General features: G+C 58.8%; 1 protein-coding gene across 1 annotated transcript; it reads left to right on the forward strand.

Moving 5' to 3' along the window:
• Nucleotides 1-1313: 1313 nt before the first annotated feature.
• On the forward strand, nt 1314-25412 carry SLCO4A1 (solute carrier organic anion transporter family member 4A1). The gene is made up of 12 exons (XM_006072303.4): nt 1314-1573; nt 12667-13496; nt 14433-14523; nt 15129-15250; nt 15628-15739; nt 18477-18631; nt 19969-20164; nt 20706-20871; nt 20974-21146; nt 21408-21472; nt 22091-22239; nt 24235-25412. The coding sequence occupies exons 1-12, from the start codon at nt 1503-1505 to the stop codon at nt 24388-24390; spliced, it is 2286 nt and encodes a 761-aa protein (XP_006072365.3). The 5' UTR covers nt 1314-1502; the 3' UTR covers nt 24391-25412.
• The last annotated feature ends 272 nt before the right edge of the window (nt 25413-25684 follow it).

Consider the following 25684-nt stretch of genomic DNA (forward strand, 5'->3'; position numbering starts at 1 on the left):
TCATACCTCCTTTGTGGCTCTGTGGGCCTTACTACCCTAGGGTCACATTTTGATCATTACTCTGTTACCCAACTTATCTCAGGATTCAAACACAGATACACGCATGGTTCAGTTTTATAAGTTTCTTTTTAAAATAGATGTAAAGGAAAATAAAAAGAAAAAATTGTGGAATATTATTGTGATCAGCTACTAATATGTCCCTTCCTGGCAAGTCTTATGAGTCCTTACATGGGCCAACTTCTTGCCCTGTTTTATTTCATTCAATGTTTTCAACAGCACTTTAAGGAAGCTTCATCATCACTCTTTGGTAAAACAACGTAGTAACTGAAAGGGTTTCCACAGTGGCTCAGTGGTAAAAAAAAAAAAAAAAAAAAAAAAAAAAAATTTGCCTGCAATGGAGGAGAGGCAGGCAGGAGATGAGGTTTAGAGGAGGGTTGGACCCCTGGGTAGGGAAAATCCCTTGGAGGAGGAAATGGCAATCCACTCCAGTATTCTTGCCTGGGAAAATCCCAATCCATGGGGTCCCAAAAGAGTTGGACATGACTGGCCAACTAAACAAGTCATCACTCCCGCTTTACTGATGATGAAACTGAGGCTCTGAGAGATTAAGCACTGTGTTCAAGGTTAGGAACGTGGGAGGATCTGAAAACTCTCTCATGCTGAGGGCAAAGGATGTAGTGCTCCGCCCACGCCTGACATCTACTGACGTCAAAAAAAGGATCCTTTTACTGAAAAGGCAACATGCAAAAAACAGTGGATTCCCCAAGGGAGGTGCCGACCTCACCTTACCGGCACGACCTGGCCCACGTCCTCGGCACATCCCCAAACACGCAATCCCAAACTCTCAGGGGCGCCAGGCGCACCCGAAGGGCCACGCACGGGTAGACGTCCCAACCTGGACCAAGGCCAGACCGAGGCCGGCAGTGGCCGCGGTACCGGAGCCTCCGCCCCGGCCCCCACCTACCACAGGAGGCCTTTCCGAAGCGGTAGGGCGGGAAACTCACTCCCTCCTACGTCCTGTCCCACGGTCTCGTCCCACCAGCCCCGGTTCAGTTCCGAGTCAGTTTGAAACTGAGTCGCCGCGTGACCTGGGCAGCAGACTTCACCGCTTGGCTTTCGGTTTCCCGGCCTGTGGCTCCGAGATGAGGGTCTCCTGGAGTTGGGACGGATTAGTCAGCGAAGGCGCCCGACCAGAGTCGGCTCCAAGGGCACGCGGGGCTCCGGTGCGGCGGCGACGAGGGTGTTGGAAAGGCGTCCAGGCCCCCGCCCCTCTGCCAGCGCTCCTTGCCTCCTGGGATCTCGTGCCCCCTCCTCCCTGCTCCAGCCCCGGGCTCCTCCCCTCGCATCTCCAGCCCCGCCAGCTCCGCCGCTGCGGCGCGTTTGGCTAGCTGTCACCTCAGTGGGCGGGCCCCGGGGAGCGAGGGGCAGGGCCCAGCCTACTCGGCGCTGCCATTGGCCAGAGTAGGTGAGGCCTCCGTGGCGGGCGGGCCCGGAGAGGATGAATGAAGAGGGAGTGGGCGCCGAGCGGCCGCCAGAGCGTGGTGAGCAGCGCGGCGGCCGGGACCTCTGGACTGTAAGTGCGCTGGGCAGCGAGGGCCGCGGAGGTTCAGGGCGCCTTCATGGGCGCGCCGCCTAGGTGCGCCGGGCCGCGACCTGCTGACATTAGGGGCGCGGCAGGTGCCCGCAGACACTGGGCTGGGGCTAGGGGATCGAGGTGGCGCCGGCGCTGGCGCGGCTGGAATGCCAGGCAGCGCGGGACGCTGGGCCCCGGCAGTGCGCCCCGCCGCCCGCCTGCCCCTTGGGACCGGCTGCAAAACTGACCCCCTCTCGCTGCCAGTTCCCCGGGCAGGGCGCCTCCGCGGAGGCCAGCGGAAGGGAAGGGGACGGGTGGTGGTTGGGGCTCAGGCGGAGATGGAGGGAGGGCCGGGAGTGGTGGCCAGGGCAGGTGGCCCCGCGCGCACGCAGCTCAGGCCACGCGGATGGCGCCGGTATAGACGCGACTCTCGGAGAGGCTGGGCCCCCACCTGCGGCGGATGCAGTTACTGCTGAGTCAAGGAGGAAATCGTCATAAACCGAAGTTTCTCGCGGGTGGCCTCGCTTTGTTCGCGCCACCGCGCTCCAGACACCTCATGGAGGGGAGCGCGGGCGGAGCCGGCTCCGCGGGCTGGGCGGGGTGGGTGCGAGGGACTGGTCCCAGCCTGTGCGATGCCCGGCGCTCCGCTGTCCCCGCCCCACCACGCGAGGTCCCCCGAGCCCTGCACAGAGCCGGGGCTTGGGTACAGGAGTCCGGGAGCTGAGGGAGGAGGGACAAGTGTACAGCCCATGCTCTGCGCCCAGTGGGCAGCTTGGCCAGAGGCCTGGAAACCGAGGCAGAGGCTGGGATTCCAAGCCCGAGGAGCAAGCCTGGGCATTGCCGAACCTGGTGGGGAGAACTCGGCCAGGTATTGGGGTCTGGCCCCCTCCCCTTCCCCCACGTGCCCGGCTGGGGGCTCCCTCTGCTGGGTCAGACTTGGTGTGGGGTCTGTTTCTCTCAGGACCACATGAGTTTTCCACAGTGAAGTAACTAAGTTCCTAGTGACCGCTTTTCATGGTGCTTTTGGGAACTTGTTTGTTCTGTCTGATCAGAAACCGGCTCCAAGGAGGAGGTGGGGTGAACCGTGATCATGGTGGTGCTGTTTGGTTTTCTTTGTGCAGCCTGGAGTGTGTGGACTTCATGGGAGAGAAGACACTGGGTTCAGCCAGGTTGGAGGAGCTTTAATACCAGCAGCAATCTAACGACAGCAGGCTGAGCTCTTGGGTCACTGAGCACTTAGCACAGCAGGCCTTGTGCTGCAGGCTTTGAGTATCAACTCATGGAAACCTCCCTCCACTCCCATGGGAGCTACTGTTGTTCCCACTTCCCAGATGAGTAAACCAAGGCACTGAGCTGCAAGATGACTTGCCCAAAGTCACACTGGAGAATGTGGTAGAGAGGTTTGAGTCCATGTTTGTGTGATTCCGGACATTCTACAGCTCTGTACCTGGGGAAGAAGGAAACCCAGGAAAGCTAGGCCTGACGCAGGGCAAGGTCCCCAAAGGTGGGCGGCACCTTAGGGGACAGGAGCATTTGGCTGGACAGCCCAGGCCCATGGGGGCAGGGAGGAGGCTTTCCCAGGTGCTGCCAGAGGGCAGGGAGGGAGAGGCGTCCTGGTGGGACCCCCACCTGCACCCTGACCATCCTGCATCAGGACTCATCTCTCGGTCCTGCTGGACGAGGTTGGCAGACACTGCCTGGAAATTTTCACAGGGCTGCTACCTACCCAATGGCTATGATCTAACTCTGCTTCCCTGGGCGTGGCCTCTGGGGCCAGTGTCCCAACCAAGTCCCTCCCCACTGCCAAGGTGAGGCGGCGGGGAGGTGGGAAGTCAGGCAGGACAGCCGTGTGAGGGAGGTCTTGGGGCTGGTGTCTGGTCCTGGCCTCCGGTCTGGTTTGAGTGCCCAATTCCCAATGACTCAGCATGTAGAGCCTGACCCTTGCTGGGTTGTGATGGACCTTGGGCTGGCTGGGGCTTGGGCTCTGGGTTATGTCTGGCTTCCAAACAGTTAAGGTCTCCCCTGCTCGCTGTGAAGTCCAAGTTAACTCCAGGGCTCAGTGCTGTCTCCTCCATGCCCTCCATCTACTCATCTCCATGAGTGTGAATCCAGCATAGGTCAGCACTGCTGAGCCGTACAAATTCGCAGCTTCATGAACTCTTGCTCTGGAGTGAGTTTCTGCTACTTGTGGCCAATTTGAGCCTCCGCACAGGCTACAGGCAGGTGCTGGCACAGACCCAGGTGCCCACCATCCTGATGGCACAGCTGGCCCAGTGGGGGTGCCCAGAGGACTCACCCTGGCCCAATTCCCACTTCCTCCATTGCTTCCTCTGACTGGAGTGTGGACAGAGACCATGAAAATATTACCCCCTCACCCCAAGCCTTCTGCCCTCAGGTGCAGCATAGAGCCCACTCCCTGCACCTGGAGGGGTATATATGATAGTCATCGGGACGCTCAGCCACTTTTGTTCCTGGGCATTCAGCTGCTGTGTGGCCTTGGCATGGTCATGGTGAGCATGGGTGCCCACATCTGGGCAGGACCCCTGTCTTCACCATGGACAGGCCTGCTGGGACCCTGCCCCAAGACAAGGCCTGCCAGCTCGGGCCTCTGATGACCTGGGTTCACAGAGATTCAGTGGAGCCAGGTCCTGCTGTGGGGGAGGGGGGCCATCCCAGCTATGGACGCGCTGGACCCAGGATGTGTCTCCCGTGGGCTGGTCATGAGGACCCTTCCTCGGCTGGCCCAGGTCAGCCCTCAGCCCGCTGATGTCCATGATGGTCACGGCACAGCGCCCTTCCCACCAGAATTAGCCTCTTGGACCACGTCTCTGGGGGCGGAGGACGCACTCACAAACCACGTGCCTCTTACAAAAACTGCTCAGTCACGTGTGGCCACTGAGGCTGCCTCAGGTCCAAGTACCAGGCTGGCCTGGATCTGTTTGTCAGTGTCCAGAGTCACAGGCTCACGGACTGTGGGCTTCCAACATGTCCTCTCCTCCCATGTGGCCGGGCGCCACATGAACATCCTCACCACGGGGCCGCCTTTCCCCAGTGGCTTTTTTACCCAGCAAGCCCTGGGGATACCTGAGGAATCCCCCCTCTACCCAGAAGACAGGGGTCTTGGGATTGCTGGGCTGAGGATGGCGCTCCCTTCCCACCTGGGCTTACTCAGGGCCCAACCTCTTGGCAGATGCATGGGGCTGGTACTTGAACCCGTAGGCCTAAGAGGCCACCTGGGAGTGGCAATGTCCAGCCTGTGCCAAGGCAGGCCCATCATATGGATGGAACCTGCTCTCAGCACCCCCAGAGCCATGACAGCCTCTGCAGGTCTGTTCACCCCACCCTCCCACAGCCCGGGCTCGGGCTGTAGACTCAGGATGGGAGCAGGAATGTCCATGCTGAGACAGCAGGACACTCCCTGCTGGATAGGCCCTCCCAGGTCTCCTTCAGACAGTCCTTCATTGTCAGCCTCCATGCAAAGCAGCTGGCTCCCTGCCCACTCACCTGTGTGTGGTCACCAGGTTTGCAAATTAGGGTGTGCCGATGCTGTAGCGGCTGCCCCAGGTCCCGCCGCCCGGGAGTCTGCTCTACAAATAGCTTTGAGACATGAAAGTCCCCTCCTCTTCCCCACCCAGTCAGAGGAGGAGAGAGCAGGAGGAGTTTAGGAGGCGAGGGGAGACGGCTGCCTGCAGAGCCCCCGGGGTCATGGGGAATGGAAGGAGCAGGGTGGGGAGGCTGGGAGACCCCCAAGCGGGCCATGGTACAGGAGCTCCGTGGGGCTGCTGTGTCGGTGCAGGGCAGTCACCACCGTGTGGTTGTGGCTGGTGGCCTTGGAGCAGTCAAGTCGGGATGTCTGCTGGCTGGAGCATGAGGAGGAAGGAGAAATGAAACCTGTGATTCTTCCCTGGCTGCCAAGTTCTCAGTGGCATGAGGATGGAGCCTGGAAGCACCCCACTTGTGTGGATGGGCCCCACCTGCCCACCCCAGCCTCAGGTCTCCCTGGGGCATTTGTTTCAGCTGCAGCCAGTCTATCCCATGGGGAGCCAGGCTGAGGAGTCTCAGGGGCCCAGGCACCACCACCTGAGGCTTAACATATTACTCTGGGTAATCCTGCATCCTTCCTACCTGCTGGGCTTTGCAGATAGACTTCAACTGGGAGGAGTTTATAAATGCCTGGGGCAGGCCTGAGGAAGAAGTGGGCAGGGCCAAGCAGGTGAATTTGAAAACCACCGAGGTCAGTCCTTTACTGACCCCAGATCTCAGTTTCCATAGGCAGGGCCAGTGAGCCACCCACATGGGGCTGCGGGCGACTGTGAAGATGCAGGAGGATGGGGGAGAAGGAGCAGGAGGGGACCCGGCATCCTCAGCACAGGCACCTCGGGATGCAGCCGATGTCCAGGTGTTGCAAGAAACCTTATCCTACTAAGATAGCCGTGCGTGAACACACAAGTACTCGCACATGCATGCACCTGAGTGCACTCTCTCACTTCTCTCGCAGAAGCCCCAGGTGCGGAGCTGCTGACCGGAGGCCCCAGGGAGCATATTGTTCTCCTGCTAATCCTCTTGCCTAATCCTTCGGGCTCTGACTCCCCCCAAGGAACAGGGAGAGGCTCTGGCAAGAGGGGAGGCTCTGGCAAGAGGGGAGACTCCCCCCACCCCATCCCCTCCTCCTGCTTCCGACCTGCTGCCGCCTGGCCAGGAGCAGGCCTGGGTGGGACAAGGAGCAGGCATGGATGGGACAAGATTCCCCTGCAAGAGCAGGCTCCCTGGGGAGAGCTGTGTGCCCCACGTGGCCGAGGAGGACAGTCGCTCTCTTGCCTGCACATGGACGGGATTCTCTGTGCATCTAGGGCCAGGAGGGTGGTCAAAACCTTCATCAGAGTTGTTCCCAGCCTCAGACATCTTTCCACGAGGACCAGGGCAGTAGAGCAGCAGAGTGGGCCTGCCTGGGTGGTTAGCAGGTGCCCCAGGGCCACCAGTCCCCTGCTGCCCCCCACTTTGGGGTCACATGGCTGGAGGACTCTGGAGACTTTGTCCTGGGGCAGTGGTCCAGCACAGGGCTGAGAGGAGCCCTCCTGACTCAGGGGTGAGAGTTACATCCCTAACATGGGGGCACCCATGGTAGGGATTTCACATGTGCAGGAGATAGCTCAGTGTGCCGGGCCCAGGGGACAGGCATGGATGAAGATGGTGGCAGTGTCCTGTCAGGTGCCCCTTCCCCACAGCCGGGCTCCCGGGCCTCTGTCAACTCCAAGCTGTGAGTCTCTCGGCAGCCTGTGCTGTTTGGATTTGCAGCTGGGACAGTTTACTACTGATCCTTAAGTGGTGGCCTGGAGTGTGGGGGACTGTGAACACTTGTGAACGGGACGGTGTCCTGGGGATCCTCACCCCCACTGCCCAGCACAGACCTTGCACAGCAGGTGTTGACTCAGAATTACCTGATGCGTGATTCAGGGTTCTCCGGAGAAGCCCAGTTGATAGGAGACAGATCGCTATAAAAAGAGACTAATTAGAAGGGCTCAGCCCACGTGATTTTGTAAGATCTGCAGTTGCAAGCCAAGATCCGGCAGAGATGAAGTCATGGTTCCGTCTGAAAGCCACAGTCTTGAGACCCAGAAAGAACGATGAAGTGAAGGCAGGAAAATGCCCACGTCCCTGTTCAAAGGCGGCTCTGCTGGGCAGAATGGGGAAGGGTCAGCCTTTCTGTTCTGTTCAGTCCTTCAACTGCCCGGATAAGGCCCACTGTCCTTAATCCACTGATTTAGATGCTCACTGATTACAGAAATGCCCTCACAGCCACACCTGCAATGTTTGTCCAGTGTCTGGGGGTGAGCCCTGGGACCCACCAGACTGACAGGTAGAATCTGCCGTTACGCTGCTCTTGGCTCTGAGATCATGGACAAGGCACCAGCTTTAGCTGCAGGCTCAGCAGAAGTAGGGGGAGCGTGAGATGTCTGGAGTTAGATGGCTGCAGGCTCTCAGGTGAGAGTACCTTTGTCCTGGACCTGAGGTGCTGGACAGAGCAGGCCTGGCCCTCCTGTGGTTCAGCCTCCACCCATTGTGCCCCTTGTGTCCCTCACCTCCCATCTCCTGCTCAAGTCTTCCTTCACCGTCCAGCTGCAGTCACTTGACCCCTCAACCATCAGCCAAGCCTGAAAGTTCAAGTCTCGGAAGAGATGCCACGCCGCAGGTCAGGCCTCAGCGGCAGGTGGGAAGCAGATATGCTTTTCTGTTAAAACAATCTCCAAGTAGATGGAAACCTAGGCCACATGCACAGGGCCCAGGAGAGGAATTGGAGGCATGGCCCAACTTCCTCCCCAAGCCCTGCAGCGTTATCCAATCCTCGGGGGACCCAGCTGGCCTCTAAGTGGTGCTGCCACTGGACTCTGCTACCCGGTCACCCTCCCGCTCACTTTTTGGCCTGAGACAGAGAAACAAAAGACAGTGGTCTTGGGGCTTGGCCTGGCCAACCATATGGAGGACAGCTGTGAAGTCATCTTCTCCTAGCTGAGCCTCGAGGGGTCGGGGGGCAGGGGTCACCTCTGACCATTGCAGAAGTAGGTCCAGGAAGGAAATCACCCTGAGTGGCCTGGGCTGCACCCCAGGCCCTAGCAGTGTTGTCTCAGGGAGCTGATGACCAGGAGCCCGAGACAGAGCAGCTGGCCATGCCCACTGCCCCTCACTCACACCTGAGTCTACGTCCTGGACTCATTGCTGTGCCTGAAACGCCCTCGTGCCAGTGCCGGCAGCTCCTGCAGGCCCGATTCTCAGCAGACCTGTGGGTGAGATCAAGTCCTTGAGCTGCGCACATAGCAAAGTGTCCGTTAAGCACAGGGCAGGCGTCAGCATGACAGTCTGTGTTCACTTCTGGAGCCGGCTCCTAACCCACACACACCCAGCACACGTCACCCGAGATCTTGGTACAAACTCAGGAATATTCTCCTGAGGACCTGGGTACACAGGACCCCCTCAAGGCTGAGATCCCCATGTCATGGGATCCATGTGCCTGCCAACGGAGGGGACACCAGGCGCCACTGGCTCCACATCCTGGCTATCTCTGCGCCCCCTCCACACACAGACACCCCAGTGCCTCTGTCACACCAAGGCCCACCCACCCAATTTCTGATCCAAACACCGCCGGTGAGGGTGGACGTCTCCAACTGGCTCACAACACATGGAGCAGAATCGGGCCTAGTTACAGTTTGGGTGGATGCCGTCAGAGGCTGCCTCAATGGAGAGGGCTGGCGTCGAGGTCTGCACTCGGGCTGTGGTGTCCTGGCCATCACAGCCACTCCTGACGGACCTAGCCAGGAGGCACCAGGGCTGTGTACCGAGTGATGCTGTGATCCCATTTATTTCTCATGTCATACGGGTGGTGGCCACTGCTGGTCACCTGGTTATATGTCTAAAATGGGATTTTCCATCTGCGAATTGAAGAGCAAGCGATGTGCCTGAGGATAGACTGACTTTCTGTGTTTATGTCAGAGACCAAAGTTCATGACTCAGATAAACTTCATGCTGGCCTGAAACTGTTTGCACCACCCACACTGGCTTTCCAGTCTCATTAAATGGGCTGTTTTCAAACAGGAAGGACTATTTCTTAGTGACCATTGCTAGTCATGAAAGATGAGCAGCCTGGCTGCCTCCTAAACCCTGCTGGGGCCCGATCCTGTCCTGGCCCCTCCATTTCTCCTGCTAGGGGGTCAGCGGGAGAGTTAAACAAGCTGGGGGAGGGGTAAACAAGTCTGCAATTTTGCAGATCCTCCTGGGAATACCCACCCATCGATGATAACTCCTTGGCTCAGTACTGCCCTCCATCCCCATGGACCACTGGACCAGCCTCTCCGAGCAGCCAATCCCCTAGGCCTGCTTGGGGCAACTCACTCTGGGTCTATCCTAGCCCAGGTTGGGGTCCAGGGCCCTGTTGGTTATGTGTGTGCATTCACGTGTTTGAGCATGAAAAGTGCAGACAGTGGTATGTGCTCAGGTGCACACACAGACGTGTTGGTGCATGTGTGTGCACCTGCCTGTGTTCGCACGTTGAGACAAAACACTGGAGGGACGAGCCCCACAGCACCAACATACGCTGGCCTCTGGGTAATGATTAGCCTGTTCCGTTTTTCTCTGAGTTTCTGTGTTGGGAGAGTGTCAGAGCCACAGGGCTGGGGGGTGGGGAGGCAGAGCTGTCCTGTCCCAGGGCTCACACTTGTCACCAGCCACACTCTTCCACAGTGGCCCGGGCTCCTGTGTGAACCGTGGCAAAGCTGCGTCAGGAGCTGGTCTGCAGGTGCAGATATATTGATTTCTGTCCCCTAGGAGCCTTGACGATCCTTCCCCTTCTGCAGGCACCTTCCTTGTAGTTCTCATGACCGAGCCTGGCATGCCAGGGTGCGTAGCTCTGTAAATATAGCTCTGGGCGTCGTCATGGCCCCAGGGACGACTGAGGGGGAATTTTTTCTGTCCACGCTCGGCCTCAAGATCTAGATGCTGATTGCCTGGCAGTGCCAGTTTCCAAAATAAACAGTGGGCCGCATGAGTCAATGACACACAGTTGGTCACGGTTCTTTGAATGAAATGTCGTCAAGGACACCTGTGACTCTCACACGTGGTCTCATCCTAACCGGCCCCGGCTGGCCGTGTGACCTCAAGGAAGTTGCTGACCTCTCTGGGTCCACTTTCCTTTCCTGGAAGATGGGCTGTGGCCAGGTGTGCACCAACGACAGGGACACAGCCTGGGTGTGGAGCTCAGACACCAGAAAGTGGGATGTTGCTGTTTCGTGCCCACGGCCTGGCCCCAAGGGAGGCTGGAGAAAGTCCAGAGTGAGGCTAAAATTAGCCAACACGGAGCCTCTGAGGAGGAGGCCGAGGTCTGTAGGGAAAGATGGGGCACCCCAGCCTCAGTGCACCTGCCTCGTGGGAGGCGGTGCTCCCAGTCCCCTCCCAACGCAGAACTGCCTCCTGGCCCGGGGTGTGGTCCCACCGCAGCCACTTCCCTCACCCTGGGCTGCTTCCCAGTTTGCAAGATTAACACAGAATAAGCCATTCTTTTGTTTTAAAACAGGCAGTCCTGGGAATTCCCCTGTGATCCAGTGGTTGGTGGTGGTGGTGGTTTTGTTGCTAAGTCATGTCCAACTCCTCCGACCTCATGGACTGTAGCCTGCTAGGCTCTTCTGTCCGTGGGATTCTCCAGGCAAGAATACTGGAGTATTCCCATTTCCTCTGAGATTCCACACTGCAGGGGGCCCAGGTTCAATCCCTGCTTGGGAAACTAAGATCCTGTAAGCCAGGCAGCTCTCATGGCCAAAAACCAGCCCACGGACACCCCAAAACTGCCATCCCAAGGGCTGAAGGATCTGTTTGTGGTCACTGGCTGAAAAGCCCTCTTTGCTCTCAAGCAGCAGGGCCCAGGCAAGGCGCAACTTCCCTGAGGCACGCCTGGTGTCCCTCCCTGACCCCATCCCTGGCCCGAGAGAGTGTTAGTGGGAACAGCCCTCTGCCCTTACCGCTGGACATACATCCTGTCCTGAGTGCCTGTGGCCTCCTGGAAGCCAGGACTCCTTGGGGGCTGCGTGAGGGTCCTATAACAGAGGACCACCAACAGGAGACTTACAAGGACAGAAATTTGTTCCTCCAGGTCTGGAGGCCAGAGTCTGGGTGTGGGAAGGGTTGCCTTTCCTCTGGAGACTCCGGGGTGGGGCCTTCCCGCCTCTTCCAGCTCCTGGTCCCCCCACCCCCACTGGCGTCCTGGGCTTGTGGCTGCATCACTGCACCTCTGCCTCCTTGTCAATGGCTTCTCTCCTGAGGACACAGTCACAGGGTTTGGCGCCATCCCCAAGCCAGGTTGTAGGTGCATGCCCAGTTGTGTCTGACTCTTTGTGACCTCAGGGACTGGAACCTGCCAGGCTCCTCTGCCCATGGGATTTCCCAAGCAAGAATACTGGAGTCGGTTGCCCATGCCCTCCTCCAGGAGATCTTCCTGACCCAGGGATCAAACCCGTGTCTCCTGAATTACAGGCAGATTTCAGAATGGCCGCATCTCAAATCAAAGATCACGTCTGCAAAGACGCTTTTTCCAGATAAGGTCACGTTCGGGGTGGGGGGGACATTCCTTTTCTGGGGGACCACCATTCTCACTCCCAAAGCGGCTCCATCACCAGGTGCCTGAAGGGCTTGGTCCACAGATCTGATCTGAGATGAGTCTGGGGCAGCCTCAGGCCTCTGGGCAGTGGCCCCTCCCCTGGCATTTTCATGGCGGCAGGGGTGTAGGTGCAAGCGAGGCGGGAAAATCAGCTTCTTTCCTTTTAGGATGCAGGGTGCTTATTGCCACCTAGGTTCCCAGGCAACCTTGGGGCAGACAGAGGGCCTGTTGACCTGGCCTAGGGACCGCCCTCTCTCAAAGTTTGGGGGTGTTGAGGTGACAGGAGCCCCTGGGAGCCTCAAAATGAGTGATTTCATGGTCCTGACTGAACTCCTTTTGGTCAGGGGCCAGGGGTCAGAGTGAGGCCCAGAGAGGGCAGGCTGGGAGTTTGCAGAAAGATGCAGGGTTGGCATGACCTCCCTTAACCTGCCTGTGGGGCCGCAGACCACGGTGGTTTCAGCATCTTGAGAGACTGGCCACAAGTGAGGCCCAGTGCCAGCTGACCCTCCTGTCCAGTGCCACCCCAGGGATCTGAGGCACCTGCCCTTATCCCTTCCTCACTTCCCACACTCTCCACACTCTGGACTCTGATGGTTTTCCCTTTTGTGCGAGAGTGCAAAGCCAGCTGGGTGTGAGTTCAGAGTAGGGGGCAGTCAGCTGTCCCAGGCGGAACACACAGCTCAAGCTGGTGAGCCAAGGCCATAGGGAAGGTGTAGGTTGGGGAGACTCAGGTGTTCACACAACGTCCAACTAGGTCCTGCTGTATCTCGGCTCTGCCCTCTGCTCTGTGGCCTTGTTCAGGCCGGGGGTGCCCTGAGTGTGTGGGTCTGGATCCCAGGAGGGGGCTGGTCAGGGAGGCCACCCCCACCAGGCTGGACACCAGGCAGGCAGAGTGCAAGGCCTGGGGGAGGGTTCTCCTGGAGCTGGAAACACTAACCAACAATTCTTCCCGCAGATCGATCCAGCCGCTGGAATCTCGCGTGTCTGTTCCCATTGCTGTCACTGCCACACCCTCAGCGGAGATGCCCCAGCACTCGACGGGAGACAAGCCCCTCGTCTCAAAGCCACAGCTGGTCTTCCCCGGCTCACCCTCGGGCACCGACAGCCAGTGTGACCGCACACCCCCCAGCAGGCGGGTGTCCCTCAGTGCACCCCTGAGCCAGCCGCTGTGCCAGCCCGAGAAGCGTGGGCCCCGGGCGGCCCAGGAGGTGTGCTACGTGGCAGCTGGACAGCCTGGGGAGGACTGTGGCTGGCGGACCTTCGCCCCCGCGTGCCTGCAGGCCTTCAACACGCCACAGGGCTTCCTGCTGTTCCTGTGCGTGGCCTCCTTCCTGCAGGGCATGACGGTGAACGGCTTCATCAACACCGTCATCACGTCCATCGAACGGCGCTACGACCTTCACAGCTACCAGAGCGGCCTCATCGCCAGCTCCTACGACGTGGCCGCCTGCCTCTGCCTCACCTTCGTCAGCTACTTCGGAGGCCAAGGCCACAAGCCCCGCTGGTTGGGCTGGGGCGTGCTGGTCATGGGCGCCGGCTCGCTGGTCTTCGCGCTGCCGCACTTCACCGCTGGCCACTACGAGGTGCAGGTGGACGAGGTCGTGGGGACCTGCTGGGCCAACCACAGCTCAACGTGCAAGGACGGCGCCTCCGGCCTGTCCAGCTACCGGCTAGTCTTCATGCTGGGCCAGTTCCTGCATGGCATGGGTGCCACACCACTCTACACACTGGGCGTTACCTACCTGGATGAGAACGTCAAGTCCAGCTACTCACCGGTCTACATCGGTGAGTGGGCGGGCGTGCTGGCGGTGAGGTCCACCAGGCGTCTGCTCGTGGCCCAGCCCCATCCAAGCCCCTTATGTGCATTTCCTCATTGGCCACATGTGGTCACATCTGGCCTCAGGGGCTCCTAGGCGAGGTGGCAGGTGAGCACAGGACTGAATTTCACCTGATGCCTCAGGTGATGGAGGTGGTGCCGGCCGAGCTCAGCCTGACCCCCATACATCTTGAGGGTTCCAAAGCATGTGGACTCTGGTGGTCCAGTGGTTAGTACTCTGCACCTTCACTGCAGGAGGCCCAGGTTTGATCCCTGGTTGGGGAACTAAGATCCCGCAAGTTGGACTCAGCCGGTGGCCGGGTTACAGAGCTGAGCACTGCCATGCCTCCTGTGGGGGATGGCCTCGAGCCTCATGCTGCCCCCGAGACCCTCTTGTTTATTTGGATGAGATTTCTGAGCTCTCAGTCTCATGCTGCCCACTTCTCTGACTGCATCCTGCACGGTCTACTCTCCCGGGGCAGGGCCGGGCTCAGTGGAGAGCCCCCACCTGCGCTCCGGCCTGGCCAGTCTCGCTCACTGTCCTGCTTCCTATTCCACCGTCATGCAGCAGTTGCCATTCTGAGGTCTGGGGTAGGGGGAGCATTTGGGACCTAGGTGAGCCCACAGCCCCACATGGGTGCCGCCCTCATCTTGCAAAATGAGGGTGTCGGGATCTTTTGAGGGAGAAAGAGTCCAGGGGCCATCTGCGAGGCTTTGAGAGGAATGTTTTAAAATCACCTTGAAAGGTTGATGCTGGCTGATATCAGACACAGTAGAGACTGTACAAGGAACACCCGGGTTAAGGGGGATCCCCCCCAGGGCTGGGGTGGAGGGCAGCGATGCAGGGGGCTTCTCTCAGGTAGGCAGATGGGGCGGGGGGTCCTGACGGCTCTGCTCCTTTCCAGCCACCTTCTACACCGCGGCCATCCTCGGCCCCGCAGCTGGCTACCTGGTGGGCGGCGCCCTGCTGAACATTTACACCGATATCAGCCAACAGTGAGTGACCTGGGCCCCACGGCTGTGGTCTAGACCACAGGGAAAATGCCACTGTTGGTGCAGGGCCACCAGGGTGGCCCTGGGCAGGGGTCCAGGCTGGCCCTGCTCTGATGGACCTGGGAGTCTGGGGGCCACTTGGAGAGTGTGGTCTGGGGGAGGGGACAATGTAGATGGACAGCCTCCCAGAGCCAAGAGAGACCAGCTGCGACTGCTCCTGTGCTCTTGGCCGAGGCCAGGGCGCCAGCCGCACCCCCTCTGCACTGCTTTGGGAGGAAGGGTGTGCCTTGCCCTGCTCTTGCTGGGACAGCCTGGCCCCCCGCCAGCCGCCAGTCCTCACGGCCTTGTTGGGAGGCAGGCTGGCAGGCCCCAGAGGAAGGGACCTGAGGAGGCCGCACAGCATCTGCCAGTCGGTTACCACAGTGCATCCCCACGCCACGTCTTTCCTAATGCCCTCGTCCACAGCTGGTCCCAGACCTGGTGTGGGGGGTCATCAGGGCAGAGCCTTTGACCTCTGCCTCTCACTGACCAGCAAGCAGAAGGGTGCCTGGTGTGTGTGCTCTGGGTGCTGTGAGCACAACACTGACCCCAAGTGTCTCTTGCCACAGGACAGAGCTGACCACTGAGAGCCCACTGTGGGTGGGTGCCTGGTGGGTCGGCTTCCTGGGCGCTGGGGCTGCTGCCTTCCTCGTCGCGATCCCCATCCTTGGCTACCCACGGCAGCTGCCAGGTGGGTGCTTCCCGCCCCTGGTGAGTGGGAGACAGGACATCCTGTCCCCTGCTCTTCCGCCTCCCTTCATCCACTGGCCGATGCTGCCCTCCTTCAGGGCGGCCCGACCCGTGAGCTCCCTCCACGCCTGCCACCTCTACCCGCTCAGGGACCCAAGGGAGAGGCTTGTTTCAGTGGGAGAGGTGCGCCCCTTTCAGTTCCTTCCCTCTGGTTCCCTCTTGAGCCCTGCAGACTCTCTCCCACCCGCCTTCCGTGCCAGTCTGTCACCATGGTGCATCTAGTGTCTGTCCAGGAGCCTTGTCTACCAGCTGGTCCCACACCCAGGAGAGGCATTGGGGCCTTGGGTCTCTGCCACTCACCAACACCCATCCTTTCAGGCTCCCAGCGCTATGTGGTCATGAGAGCATCTGAAACATACCAGCTGAAGGACAGTAGCCACAAGGTGACCAGCAACCCTGACTTCGGGAAAACCATCAGAGACCTGCCTCTGTAAGGACCTTGGGGGCCTCTCATCTGTGCCTGTGTGTCCTGCAGACCCTTTAGGGTCTTCCACATGCTAGGTCTTCACCCTCAGCTAGGAGAGTCCTGTGACCCCTCCAGGGCCATGTGGGAAGCCCACACCCCCTATACATCCCGTGACCCAGAAACCTTCGGGTCTTGGCTCCAAAACTTAGGCAAAGAGATTAAGAAGCAGCAGACAGAACCTCCTGGCATGGAGCCACTGAGGGCCAGTTCTGACACCCCACAGTGCCTGCCCCCCACTGCCCAGGCCTGTGGACCCAGGGACCCGCACACAGGAGCACGTTCATACTCCTGCATGGCAAGTTCTGGGGGCCGGGCCTGGTACCTCCTCATGGTCACTAAGTGAACCCCTGATGCTAGGGTGAGTTGCCCCGCAGACAATGAGTCCACAGTCCTCAGGGAAGCTACTGACCCCACCCCCAGGAGTCACCCCTCCGCCTGTCCTCTGATCGTTTCACTGGGAGTCACCTGCATGTGCCCTTGGGGCTCCATGGAAGGAACCATCCAGCCTCCACCTCCTCTTGGGCAGTGATGTCCTGTTTATGCCATGTGTGACCCGGCCTCACTTTGCCGACGTCACCGTGTTGGGACAAACAGAGCCAAGGCTGCTGGGATCTCAGAGGGACCACGTTGGGAGGGGGCTCCTGGTGGGCCAGGACTCCTCGTCAGGGCATTCTGTGAGGGGCTCTTCCAGGCAGGGGGAGGAGGCCCTCAAATCACCTGCCTGAATTCAGCCTCACTGAGCGCCCACCCGCCCCGCAGCTTCCTGAGCCCATGAGTGTCCCCTTTGGGGGTGGGTACTGTCAGTGGTGGAAAAGAGTCCCCGATGTCTGTCCTCAACACAGGGAGGATGACATGGGGTCAGGGAAGCCCTGGGCTGCTTGCTTCCTGGTTAGACCCCCCAGAAGAGCCACCCACTCAGGAGTTGCCCCTGAGACGGGCAGAGCCGGCCCAGGGCCGCATTGGCTGGGGACACACTCGTCCTGTCTCCCACCACCACAGTGGAGCTGGGCGAAGGGCCACCCACTCCTTCTGAGCAGTGCCAGCACCACAGGTGTTAACAGCCTGGTCCTCATAGCCCCAGGGACAAAGTGCAGAGATAAGGAGATTTCTGCTCAGGCTTGGCTCCCTGAACTGGCTACTGCTGATAAAAGGAATCCAGGAACATGGCCCTCTGTCAAGGTCGTGACTAGTTCTCTGAGCCAAAGTTCAATACAGTAATTTCAGTTGAGTAACCTACAGACAGGGATTAAGAAATGAGGAAGTTCACGTATTTCTTGGAAGAGTCACCTGGCCTGAGCCTCGCTGAGCATCCCCATAGCCTGAGCAGGTCTGGGCAGGTCCGGGAAGGGACTGGCCACACCCAGGGCTTCCCCGCCACGACACACACAAACACACACACAGACACACACGCACACATAGGCACATATGCACGCACACAGGCACACTCACACACACACAGTCTAGTCACAGACAGCCTCACCAAGACAGCATTTCCTCTGCATCTTATTTCCTCCATGTACGTGGGACTCGGACAGTTGACCAGAAAGAAGCCTGGTCATAAGTCCTCTAGTCTGGAAGTCAGTTCGAAAATGGAATCAGGTCCCTGTCTGCATCAGGAGGGAGACAGGCCGCTCTGAGGTTAACCTGAGCAGCTCCGGGGTGGGGTGACTTCATTAGTGTCGATCCCTTCCCCCGGGGGGTGTGACCACACTGCGAGCTCCTACCAGGCAGGATCCAATTTATTGTTGGCCTGTGCCCTCAAAATGAAGAGTGTTTCAGTGTCAGGTGTCAGCACTGCTTTGACAGGTGCGCTGACAGCTGAGCCTGGCAGGGTTTTCCTCCTGGGAGGGTCACGCTCTTGTCTGAGGGACTGGTTCTCCGGGTGGGTCTCCCTCCTAGGAGTGTGACCCATAGTGTCTCAGGGTGTGGGACTTCCCTCCTGGGAGGGTGAGCCGCAATGTCTGAGGGGCTGGCTCTGTGGGCAGGAGGCTCATGAGGCCTCAGCTGCAGACACAGAGAATATGAGCAAAGGCGGCCGTCCTCAGCTGCTGCGACAGGCTCTGTCAACACAGCCATTTGTCACCAGACTTTGCCTCCTCGTGGGCACCTGAGAAGACCCATGGCTCCAAGAGAAACTGCCCACAGCCCACATCACTTTCTCAAGCCCCTGGTGTCACTCCATTAGCCACTGTCCCCCAAGTGCCCACCAAGAGGAGTTGGGAACCAGTCAAGCCCACCAGGGGCTCCTTGGAATTGTGTCTGGCTCCAAACCATGGGTCTTCCCACCACCCCTGGTGGTGCTTGAGTCAGCCCCCCGCAGGCCCCGAGCCCCTCTCCTGGCGGCCACCCAGTCCTGGATGATGAAGGCCGCCTGTCCCAGGCCCCTCTGCTGGTCCTCCCAGCTGCCCCTGGGGCTGATTCGGTAGCATTGCGATCCCTCGGAGTCTCTCTCCACACTGGAGCCAGACTCTGTGACCCCCGCCTTTCCCAGCAAGCCATGGGCTCCAGACCCCGGCACCAGCACTCGCCTGCCCCACGCTTGGTTTCTCTGGAGTAAATGTGGGGTGTCCCCTGCTCTCCTGCACCCCGCCCACTCTTCCCTCAGAACCAGGGCTCTTTGTGTTCAGGTGGGAGGGGCTCTGACTCTGGCCCACTCTGATTCTCAGTCTCTTCTCTCTGGTCTCCATTCCCCTCCCCGCAGCTCCATGTGGCTCCTCCTAAAGAACCCCACGTTCATCCTGCTCTGCCTGGCCGGGGCCACCGAGGCCACGCTCATCGCTGGCATGTCCACGTTTGGGCCCAAGTTCCTCGAGTCGCAGTTCAGCCTCAGCGCCTCAGAAGCCGCCACCTTGTTTGGTGAGAACACTCCTTGAGTCTTAGGGGAACGGGTCCTCTGCTTTTTCATCAGTTTTCAGAGGGGCCTTTGATAATCTCTTCTAGAAAACCCCAGGCAGTGCCACCCACATGGGCCACACATCCTGGGTGCATGGTCCTGCCCAGGCAGGGGCCCAGAGCAGACATCCAGGCTCCTACAAGAGAGCTCTGATCACACGAAGCCCTGCTCCCCGATGGGGAGGAAGGTCATTACTGGGGGCTGGCCGGTCTCTCCATGGGCCCCAGGGAGCCTGGGCCTTTGTGTCCCTGGTTGTGGTGGAAGGTGTTTGGGTGGCAGATCCCACTAGACTCCCTTGGGCCTGGCCGTCCCTGGGAGCCAGGCAATGAGTGTCCTGGGGGTCTCCCTCCTCCCAGCCCTGTTCATAGCATAGCCCTGTGTTTGGGGGCAACCACGGCTTCACAGAGGGCATGCCGGGCATGAGGTATGTGGGGTCCATCCTGGCCAGGCCCCACCCACAGGGCTCCCTTCCCTGCATAGGTGGATGATGTCAGATTGGGGCCCTACCCCCCCGACTAATGCCCCTAGACACCCCTCCTTGCTGGCCTCATGGCTGAGTCTGTCTGCCCTCATCCCCACCCAAGCAGCTGTCTCCCCTTCCCCACAGCAGCCAACAATCCGTTCTTAGAACAGCATGTCCCTGGGGTCCCCAGAGCTGGTCTCAATCTGGGGAGAGGGGCTCACTAAGCCCAGGGGCTTTGAGGTCTCCTCCACCCCATCCTGTCTGCACCCCATCTCTGGGTGACCTGAAAGCCACATGCCAATGAAGCCATGCATGCCGTGTGCTCAGTCACCTCAGTTGTGTCCACCTCTCTGTGACCCTATGGACTGCAATCCACCAGGCTCCCAGGGATTGAACTCAGGTCTCCCACATTGCCGGCAGATTCTTTACCATCTGAGCCACCAGGGAAGCCCTACTTCATACCAAATGGCAGCAGCCACCAGCTTCTCCAAATACCTACTTGTGGTCAGACTCGGACTGCATGGGCCCAGTAGTGTGTTTGTCCTGTGGCCTCCCCAGCAGATGGGGCTGGGGGCCAGTGACCTGTCCTCTTCCCTGTCTGTTCTTCCCCTGCCTCCCTGGGCCTCTGAGTGGCTGGGCTGGCAGCCTCCCCAGGCCCCGGGGTCCCTGAGAGCACCGGTCAGGGTCCCCACATGAGGCGCAGAGCCCAGCACTGCCACGAGAATGGGGCCCCATGACTGTGCCCCTCCATCTCCCCATCTGCAAAGCGGAGATGAGACCCAGCTGGCCCCACCCCCAAGGCCCCCAGGATGGCCCTGAGCCCTTTCCTCTCCTTAGGGTACCTGGTAGTGCCAGCAGGAGGTGGAGGCACATTCCTGGGTGGATTCTTTGTGAACAAGTTCAAGCTCCGAGGCTCCGGGATCATCAAGTTCTGCCTGCTCTGCACCCTGGTCAGCCTGCTGGCCTCCCTCATCTTCCTCATGCACTGCCCCGGGGTGCCCATGGCGGGTGTGACCGCTGGCTACAATGGGAGGTAAGGGCCAGGCAGCACCGGGGTGAGGGGAGACCCCTGCATGTGCTGGGGGGACCAGGGGTCACTGGACCGGAGGTGGGGTCTGGCACTTGGGGTGCAGTCACTGGGTGGTTATAACAGCAAGGGGACTTCCCAGGTGGCGCTAGTGGTAAAGAATCTACCTGCCAATGCAGGAGACATAAGAGACATGGGTTTGATTCCTGGGTCGTGAAGATTCCCCTGGAGAAGGGAATGGCAACCCTCTCTAGTATTCTTGCCTGGAGAATCCCACAGACAAAGGAGCCTGGTGAGCTATGGTCCATGGGGTTACAAAGAGTTGGACATGACTGAAGTGACTTAGCAAATAAGCAAGCATAACAGCAAGGATGATGACCTCAGTGGGGCCTGGTGGCTGGTCCCTGAGCCTCTGTCTGTAAAATGGGACAGCGGCAGCCCCAGCTGTGGAGCAAACTCAGAGAGTTCAGAACCCCTCAGCTGTGGGCCGGTGAGGACCAGACCCCAGCCTGGCCTCCCCTCCACCGTCACTCTCTTCTGCCCGCAGCCTCCTGCCTGAAGGCCACGTGGAGCTGATGGCCGCTTGCAACATCCACTGTGGCTGCCAGCTGGAGCATTATAGCCCCGTGTGCGGCTCCGATGGCCTCATGTACTACTCACCATGCTACGCGGGTTGCTTGGAGATGGCCGTGTCCGGCCCGGGCGGCCAGAAGGTAAGAGTGGCTGCTGAGCTTGTGGTCGGTGCCCGGTCGCGGGGCGGGGGTTGGGGCCCCGCCGCTTCCTCCTGTAATCAGCGCTGTTGTTGCGCTCCTCAGGTGTACCGAGACTGTAGCTGTGTCCCTCAGAATTTTTCCTCTGGTTTTGGCCATGCTACCGCAGGGAAATGCACTTCAACTTGTCAGAGAAAGCCCCTCCTTCTGGTTTTCATATTCGTTGTAATTGTCTTTACCTTCCTCAGCAGCATTCCTGCACTAACAGCAACTTTACGGTAAGCCCGGGGCGGGGTTCGCTCTGGTCCAGAACCTTCCCTTTGCAGCTAAGCTGGAGCTCTGCAGATCCCTGAGGGGTGTGTGCCGGGCCCTGAAGAGCTCTGGCAGGAAAGAGCTGACTGCCTCTTGCGGTGCTTGCCACCTGGGGAGGTGGTGAAGCAGCCCGGGGCTCGGCCAGGACCCAGAGCCGCCATGGGGGTGTTATGTGTCAGGCAACTAAGCTTCCCCAGGCATTGACTGGTGTTGGTTTTTCATTGCAGGTGCGTCTGTGATCAGCAGAGATCCTTTGCACTGGGAATCCAGTGGATCGTGGTTAGAACTCTAGGTACTGTGCTGTGTAAGGAAGCCAAGCACGGTTGTGTGGTGTGTTCACTGCACAAGAGCAGGCACCAGGCTCAAGAGCCTCCTAGCAGGAGGCTATGTCGCCCCAAGGAAGGATGCCATTCCTTAAGAGTCCACTAGAGGGACCCCTGGCCATTTATTTGCCCTGAGGCTGCCGTTGTTCGGTCACTTAATCTTAGCAAATCTGACTCTTTGCTACCCCATAGACTGCAGCATGCCAGGCTTCCCTGTTCTTCACTATCCCCCAGAGTTTGCCCAAACTCATGTCCATTGAGTGGGTGATGCCATCCAACCATCTCTTCCTCCATTGCCCCTCAATGCCCCTCTTCCTCCTCCTGCCCTCAATCTTTCCTAGCATCAGGGTCTTTTCTAAACAGCCCAGAGTGTGCCCTTTCCTCAGTGACACACAGACTCCACCAGAGTCAAAGGTCATGGGGCATCTTGGTTGCAGAGGCAAGTCCCCAGAGAAAGGAGCACTTCAGTTCCCATGCACCCCCTGAGAGCACCTCCCCGAGGGCCCGTGCTGTGTGGGTCACTGGCACTGCACCCCCGCCCCTGCTCCCCAGATGTGTCCAGGCACTGAGTGCACCTCTCCTCACAGGCAGCATCCCGGGGCCCATTGCCTTCGGCTGGGTGATCGACAAGGCGTGTCTGCTCTGGCAAGACCAGTGTGGCCAGCAGGGCTCCTGCTTTGTGTACCAGAATTCGGCCATGAGCTGGTACCTGCTCATCGCAGGGCTGGGGTACAAGGTGAGCAGGGCAGCATCCCCCCAGGGGCACTGTGGGGGAGGGGTGGGAGCCCTAGAGTCCATTCCAAAGAGCCAAGAGTCTTCTCCCACTAGTTCGAGGGTCTGGGCAGCCCCTGGGTTCTTCCAACAGCTTCATCCTCCACTGGAAGGGGTGCCCTGGGTATCACCCCTGCTTCTGGTTCCCAGAAGGGGAATCCTTCCCTGTTCCAAGTGGTCACTGTTGGGACGTGATGACCTGATGCCAGTGGAGGCAATGATGGGACAGCAAGTCCAGGGCTTATGTCCAGCCCACCCCTATCCCCCTGCTCTCTGGAGCCCTCACCATCCCCCACCCACTCACCACCACCCCCACCACCCCTGTGGCTTGCCCTGGGGCTCTAGTCAGCTGAGGCTTTGGAGAAATAAAAAAACACTCCCCTGAGCAAGAGTCAGGCAGGCCTTCCCACTCTGGGCTGGTGGGCTGGGAGGGTCCACAAGCTGAGTTTCTCCCTCTGCCTGTCTGGTGGGCCTTGAGTTATATCCCAGTTCTCAGTCTGACCCTCTGCTTTCAACTCTTACAAGAACCTTTCTGCTGTATCTCTCCACACAAGCTCTGCAGGGAGAAGCTTAGTATTTTCACTTTGAATTTACCCCCATTGGAGGAAAAGGTGCAAGACTTCCCAAATAAAGCAGAATCCTAGGGCCGGTCTATAAGAACACCTTGGTTTTCTTCTTCGGGTGGAGGGTAGACTCGGGATGTCATACTGGCAGGGCCGCCTCTTTACGGAGAGCCTCAAAGACAGGATTCTCAGTCACCTTTGGGTTTATCTCCCCGAAGATTAGCTTAACAATAGCCAAGTGTGAGAAGGGATTTGTGCAGCCCTGGACAAGTAGGTCAATTCAAAGAGTCGTGCCTATACAGGGAGCTGGCCCTCGCTTTCCTTTTTCCCTGTGTTGTGTGATCCCTCAGCCAGAGCAGCCGGCTGGTACCTGGACCACTGTCTGCCCAGATAGCACCCCCACAACCTCAGCACTGGGGTGGGATCGGCTCCCAAAGTCAGTGCTAATTTTAGAAGGGGAGAGGGGAGCGGCCAGGTGCTCCTGTTGGGTCACAAGGTCACTAGAGGAAATAGCCTCTTGTCACTGCAGTTTCAGGTCCATCCACCCAGGCAGTGCCCCTGTGAAAACCCAGCTTTCACACCTTAAACACACACACACATACTGAGGCCAGCATGCCTGCCCACAATTTCATCTTCCAGATGGCCTGTGACTCCAGCATCATCATGGGGTGATCTGGGCAGTGGCGGCAGTGGAGTGGCCGCTGATGCTGACCACCTCTTTCTTAGGTTCAGGGGCAGCTATGACAAAAGACCCCACACTGGGGCTTAGACAGAAATTAATTCTTTCTGTTCTGGAAGCCAAGTGTCCAAAATCAAGGTGTCTGTAGTATCCATTCCATCTGGGGTTTCCGAAGGGCTCTGTCGGCTGCCTCCCCCTCCTTTCTTCCCCCTGCCAGTGGCTCCTCCACCCTTGGGTCTCCTAGGCTTCTGGGGGCAGCACCCCGTCTCTACCTCCATCTTGGCTACTCCCTGAGTGTCTGTGTCAGCCCCCCTTCTCTATGTGGACACCAGTCACTGGACCTCATTCAGAATGACTGCAACACCCCTAACTTAATTATGCCCACAAAGATCCTATTTTCAGATTGAGTCCTGCTCACAGGTTCTGGGAGTCAGGACATATCTTTTGGGGTACACTGTTCAGCCCACAGCAAGCACCCCCCTCTTCACCCAGTGCCCTTGTTTTCAAGTCAAATCTTATTTTTCATTCCCCCACTAAAAATATTGGTATCCAAGCTGGGTCTGGCTGTGCAGGACAGATGGGTCCTCTGGCCAGAGCAGGGCCTGGCTCTCCAGGGTGCTGTGAGGAATCCAGGGCCAGACCGGGGCTCAGAAGCGGGAGTACCTGGGACCTCTGGGTGGGCAGCTCAGCCAAGGTCCAGTGGCTCCTTTCTCTCCAGGTCCTGGGCTCCATCTTCTTTGCCATTGCCTGCTTTCTGTACAAGAGCCCACCAGGGTCTTCTGATGGCCTGGAGGCTTCTCTGCCCAGCCAGTCCTCGGCCTCTGACAACCTCAGACCTTTAGGAAGCCCCCTCAGCTCTCCGGATCCAGAGTGACATCTGACGGCCCACCTGCCCAACCAGGGCACAGACTTGCCACGTACCACTTCCTGGAAACACTGTCTCATTGCTCCCTGGAAGCGGGGACCCCTCCCCGATTGAGGCCTAGCATTGAAGACCTGCAAAAATCTGCCGGTGGGTCCTGGGGGACTGAGCTGATGACCAAGTGTCGAAGCCTCAAGGGCACTGAGGAGGAAGAATGCAAGATGCATCCAAGTGGAAGCCCCTGACCCAGCCCCCCTGGACCTTGCCAGATGGAGCAGGGTGACCGGCTCTTGGCTTGGAAGGAGCAGCTGGCTTCCCGACTGGATGAAGCACCGTCTCTCTTTGGTCCCTCACTCTCCTCTTTCCCACGGACTTAGCCAGATGGCATCCCTGGGAGCCTCAGGGTCCCTTGGAAACATGAACAGCTGTGCTTGTAAAGCCACCTGTGCCCTCCTATGTGACTGTGTCTGTCATTGCACAGAATGCAAAACCACCTGTGGACTCCAGGGAGCTGCTTCCGTGTCCCCTCTTCTTCCAGTGGAGACGCTGAGCTCCCATCATGGTCTTAGATGCCCGGGGCTCCTTACAGCACTCACAGTGATGCTGGCCTGGTTGAGGCCACTCGGAGGAAGGGACAGGGACCCCACACTGTGGACATGCTGGTGCTTTGGAGCTCCTGGGTGGGTCCATGGCATTTTTCAGGCAGCCTTCCTTGATGTCCCACGGTTCTCCTGATAAAGAGGAGACCCGGGGGCTGTGTCCTGGGGGAACTTCTAACTCATGTGTTCTTGTAAACCTGCTGTCACCTCCTGTCCTCAGGCTCACAGCTCTACAGCGGGACGGGAGCAACCTAAGAATGTAGCTACGGACCCATATTCTGCATAAGCACTTATTTATAGAATTTGTTTTTACTTGACCATTTGCTGAGCACTTGTGAATTCTACCCGGAGGGCATTGGGACTTGTGTGGAATGTTTACTGTCCGTGTCTGTTAAAACTGTATGTGTGTAAATATATTTTAATATTTAAAGCATATATTCCTGCCCAGTGTGTTTTATTACCATAAATCTGCGAAGTTCAGCAGTTTTGCAAATTGTCCAAGTGGGCTTTTGTGAGTTCATGTCCTTATGGGCTGCCCTGGGGCGAGCAGTCACTTGATTGAGGTCCCTCCCACCCCTCAAAGTGGTGACTCCTTCCCCATGTGACCTGAGTCCCCTCCCTTCAGGGCCCAGCGCCCAAGTTGGGGGCAGGGGGCTTGGCCCTCAGCCAGGGTCCCACTTCCCATCACTGTCATGCAGCAGTGATTC

This window comes from Bubalus bubalis, chromosome 14, assembly GCF_019923935.1.
Source record: "Bubalus bubalis isolate 160015118507 breed Murrah chromosome 14, NDDB_SH_1, whole genome shotgun sequence".
NCBI classification, from domain to species: Eukaryota; Metazoa; Chordata; class Mammalia; order Artiodactyla; family Bovidae; genus Bubalus; species Bubalus bubalis.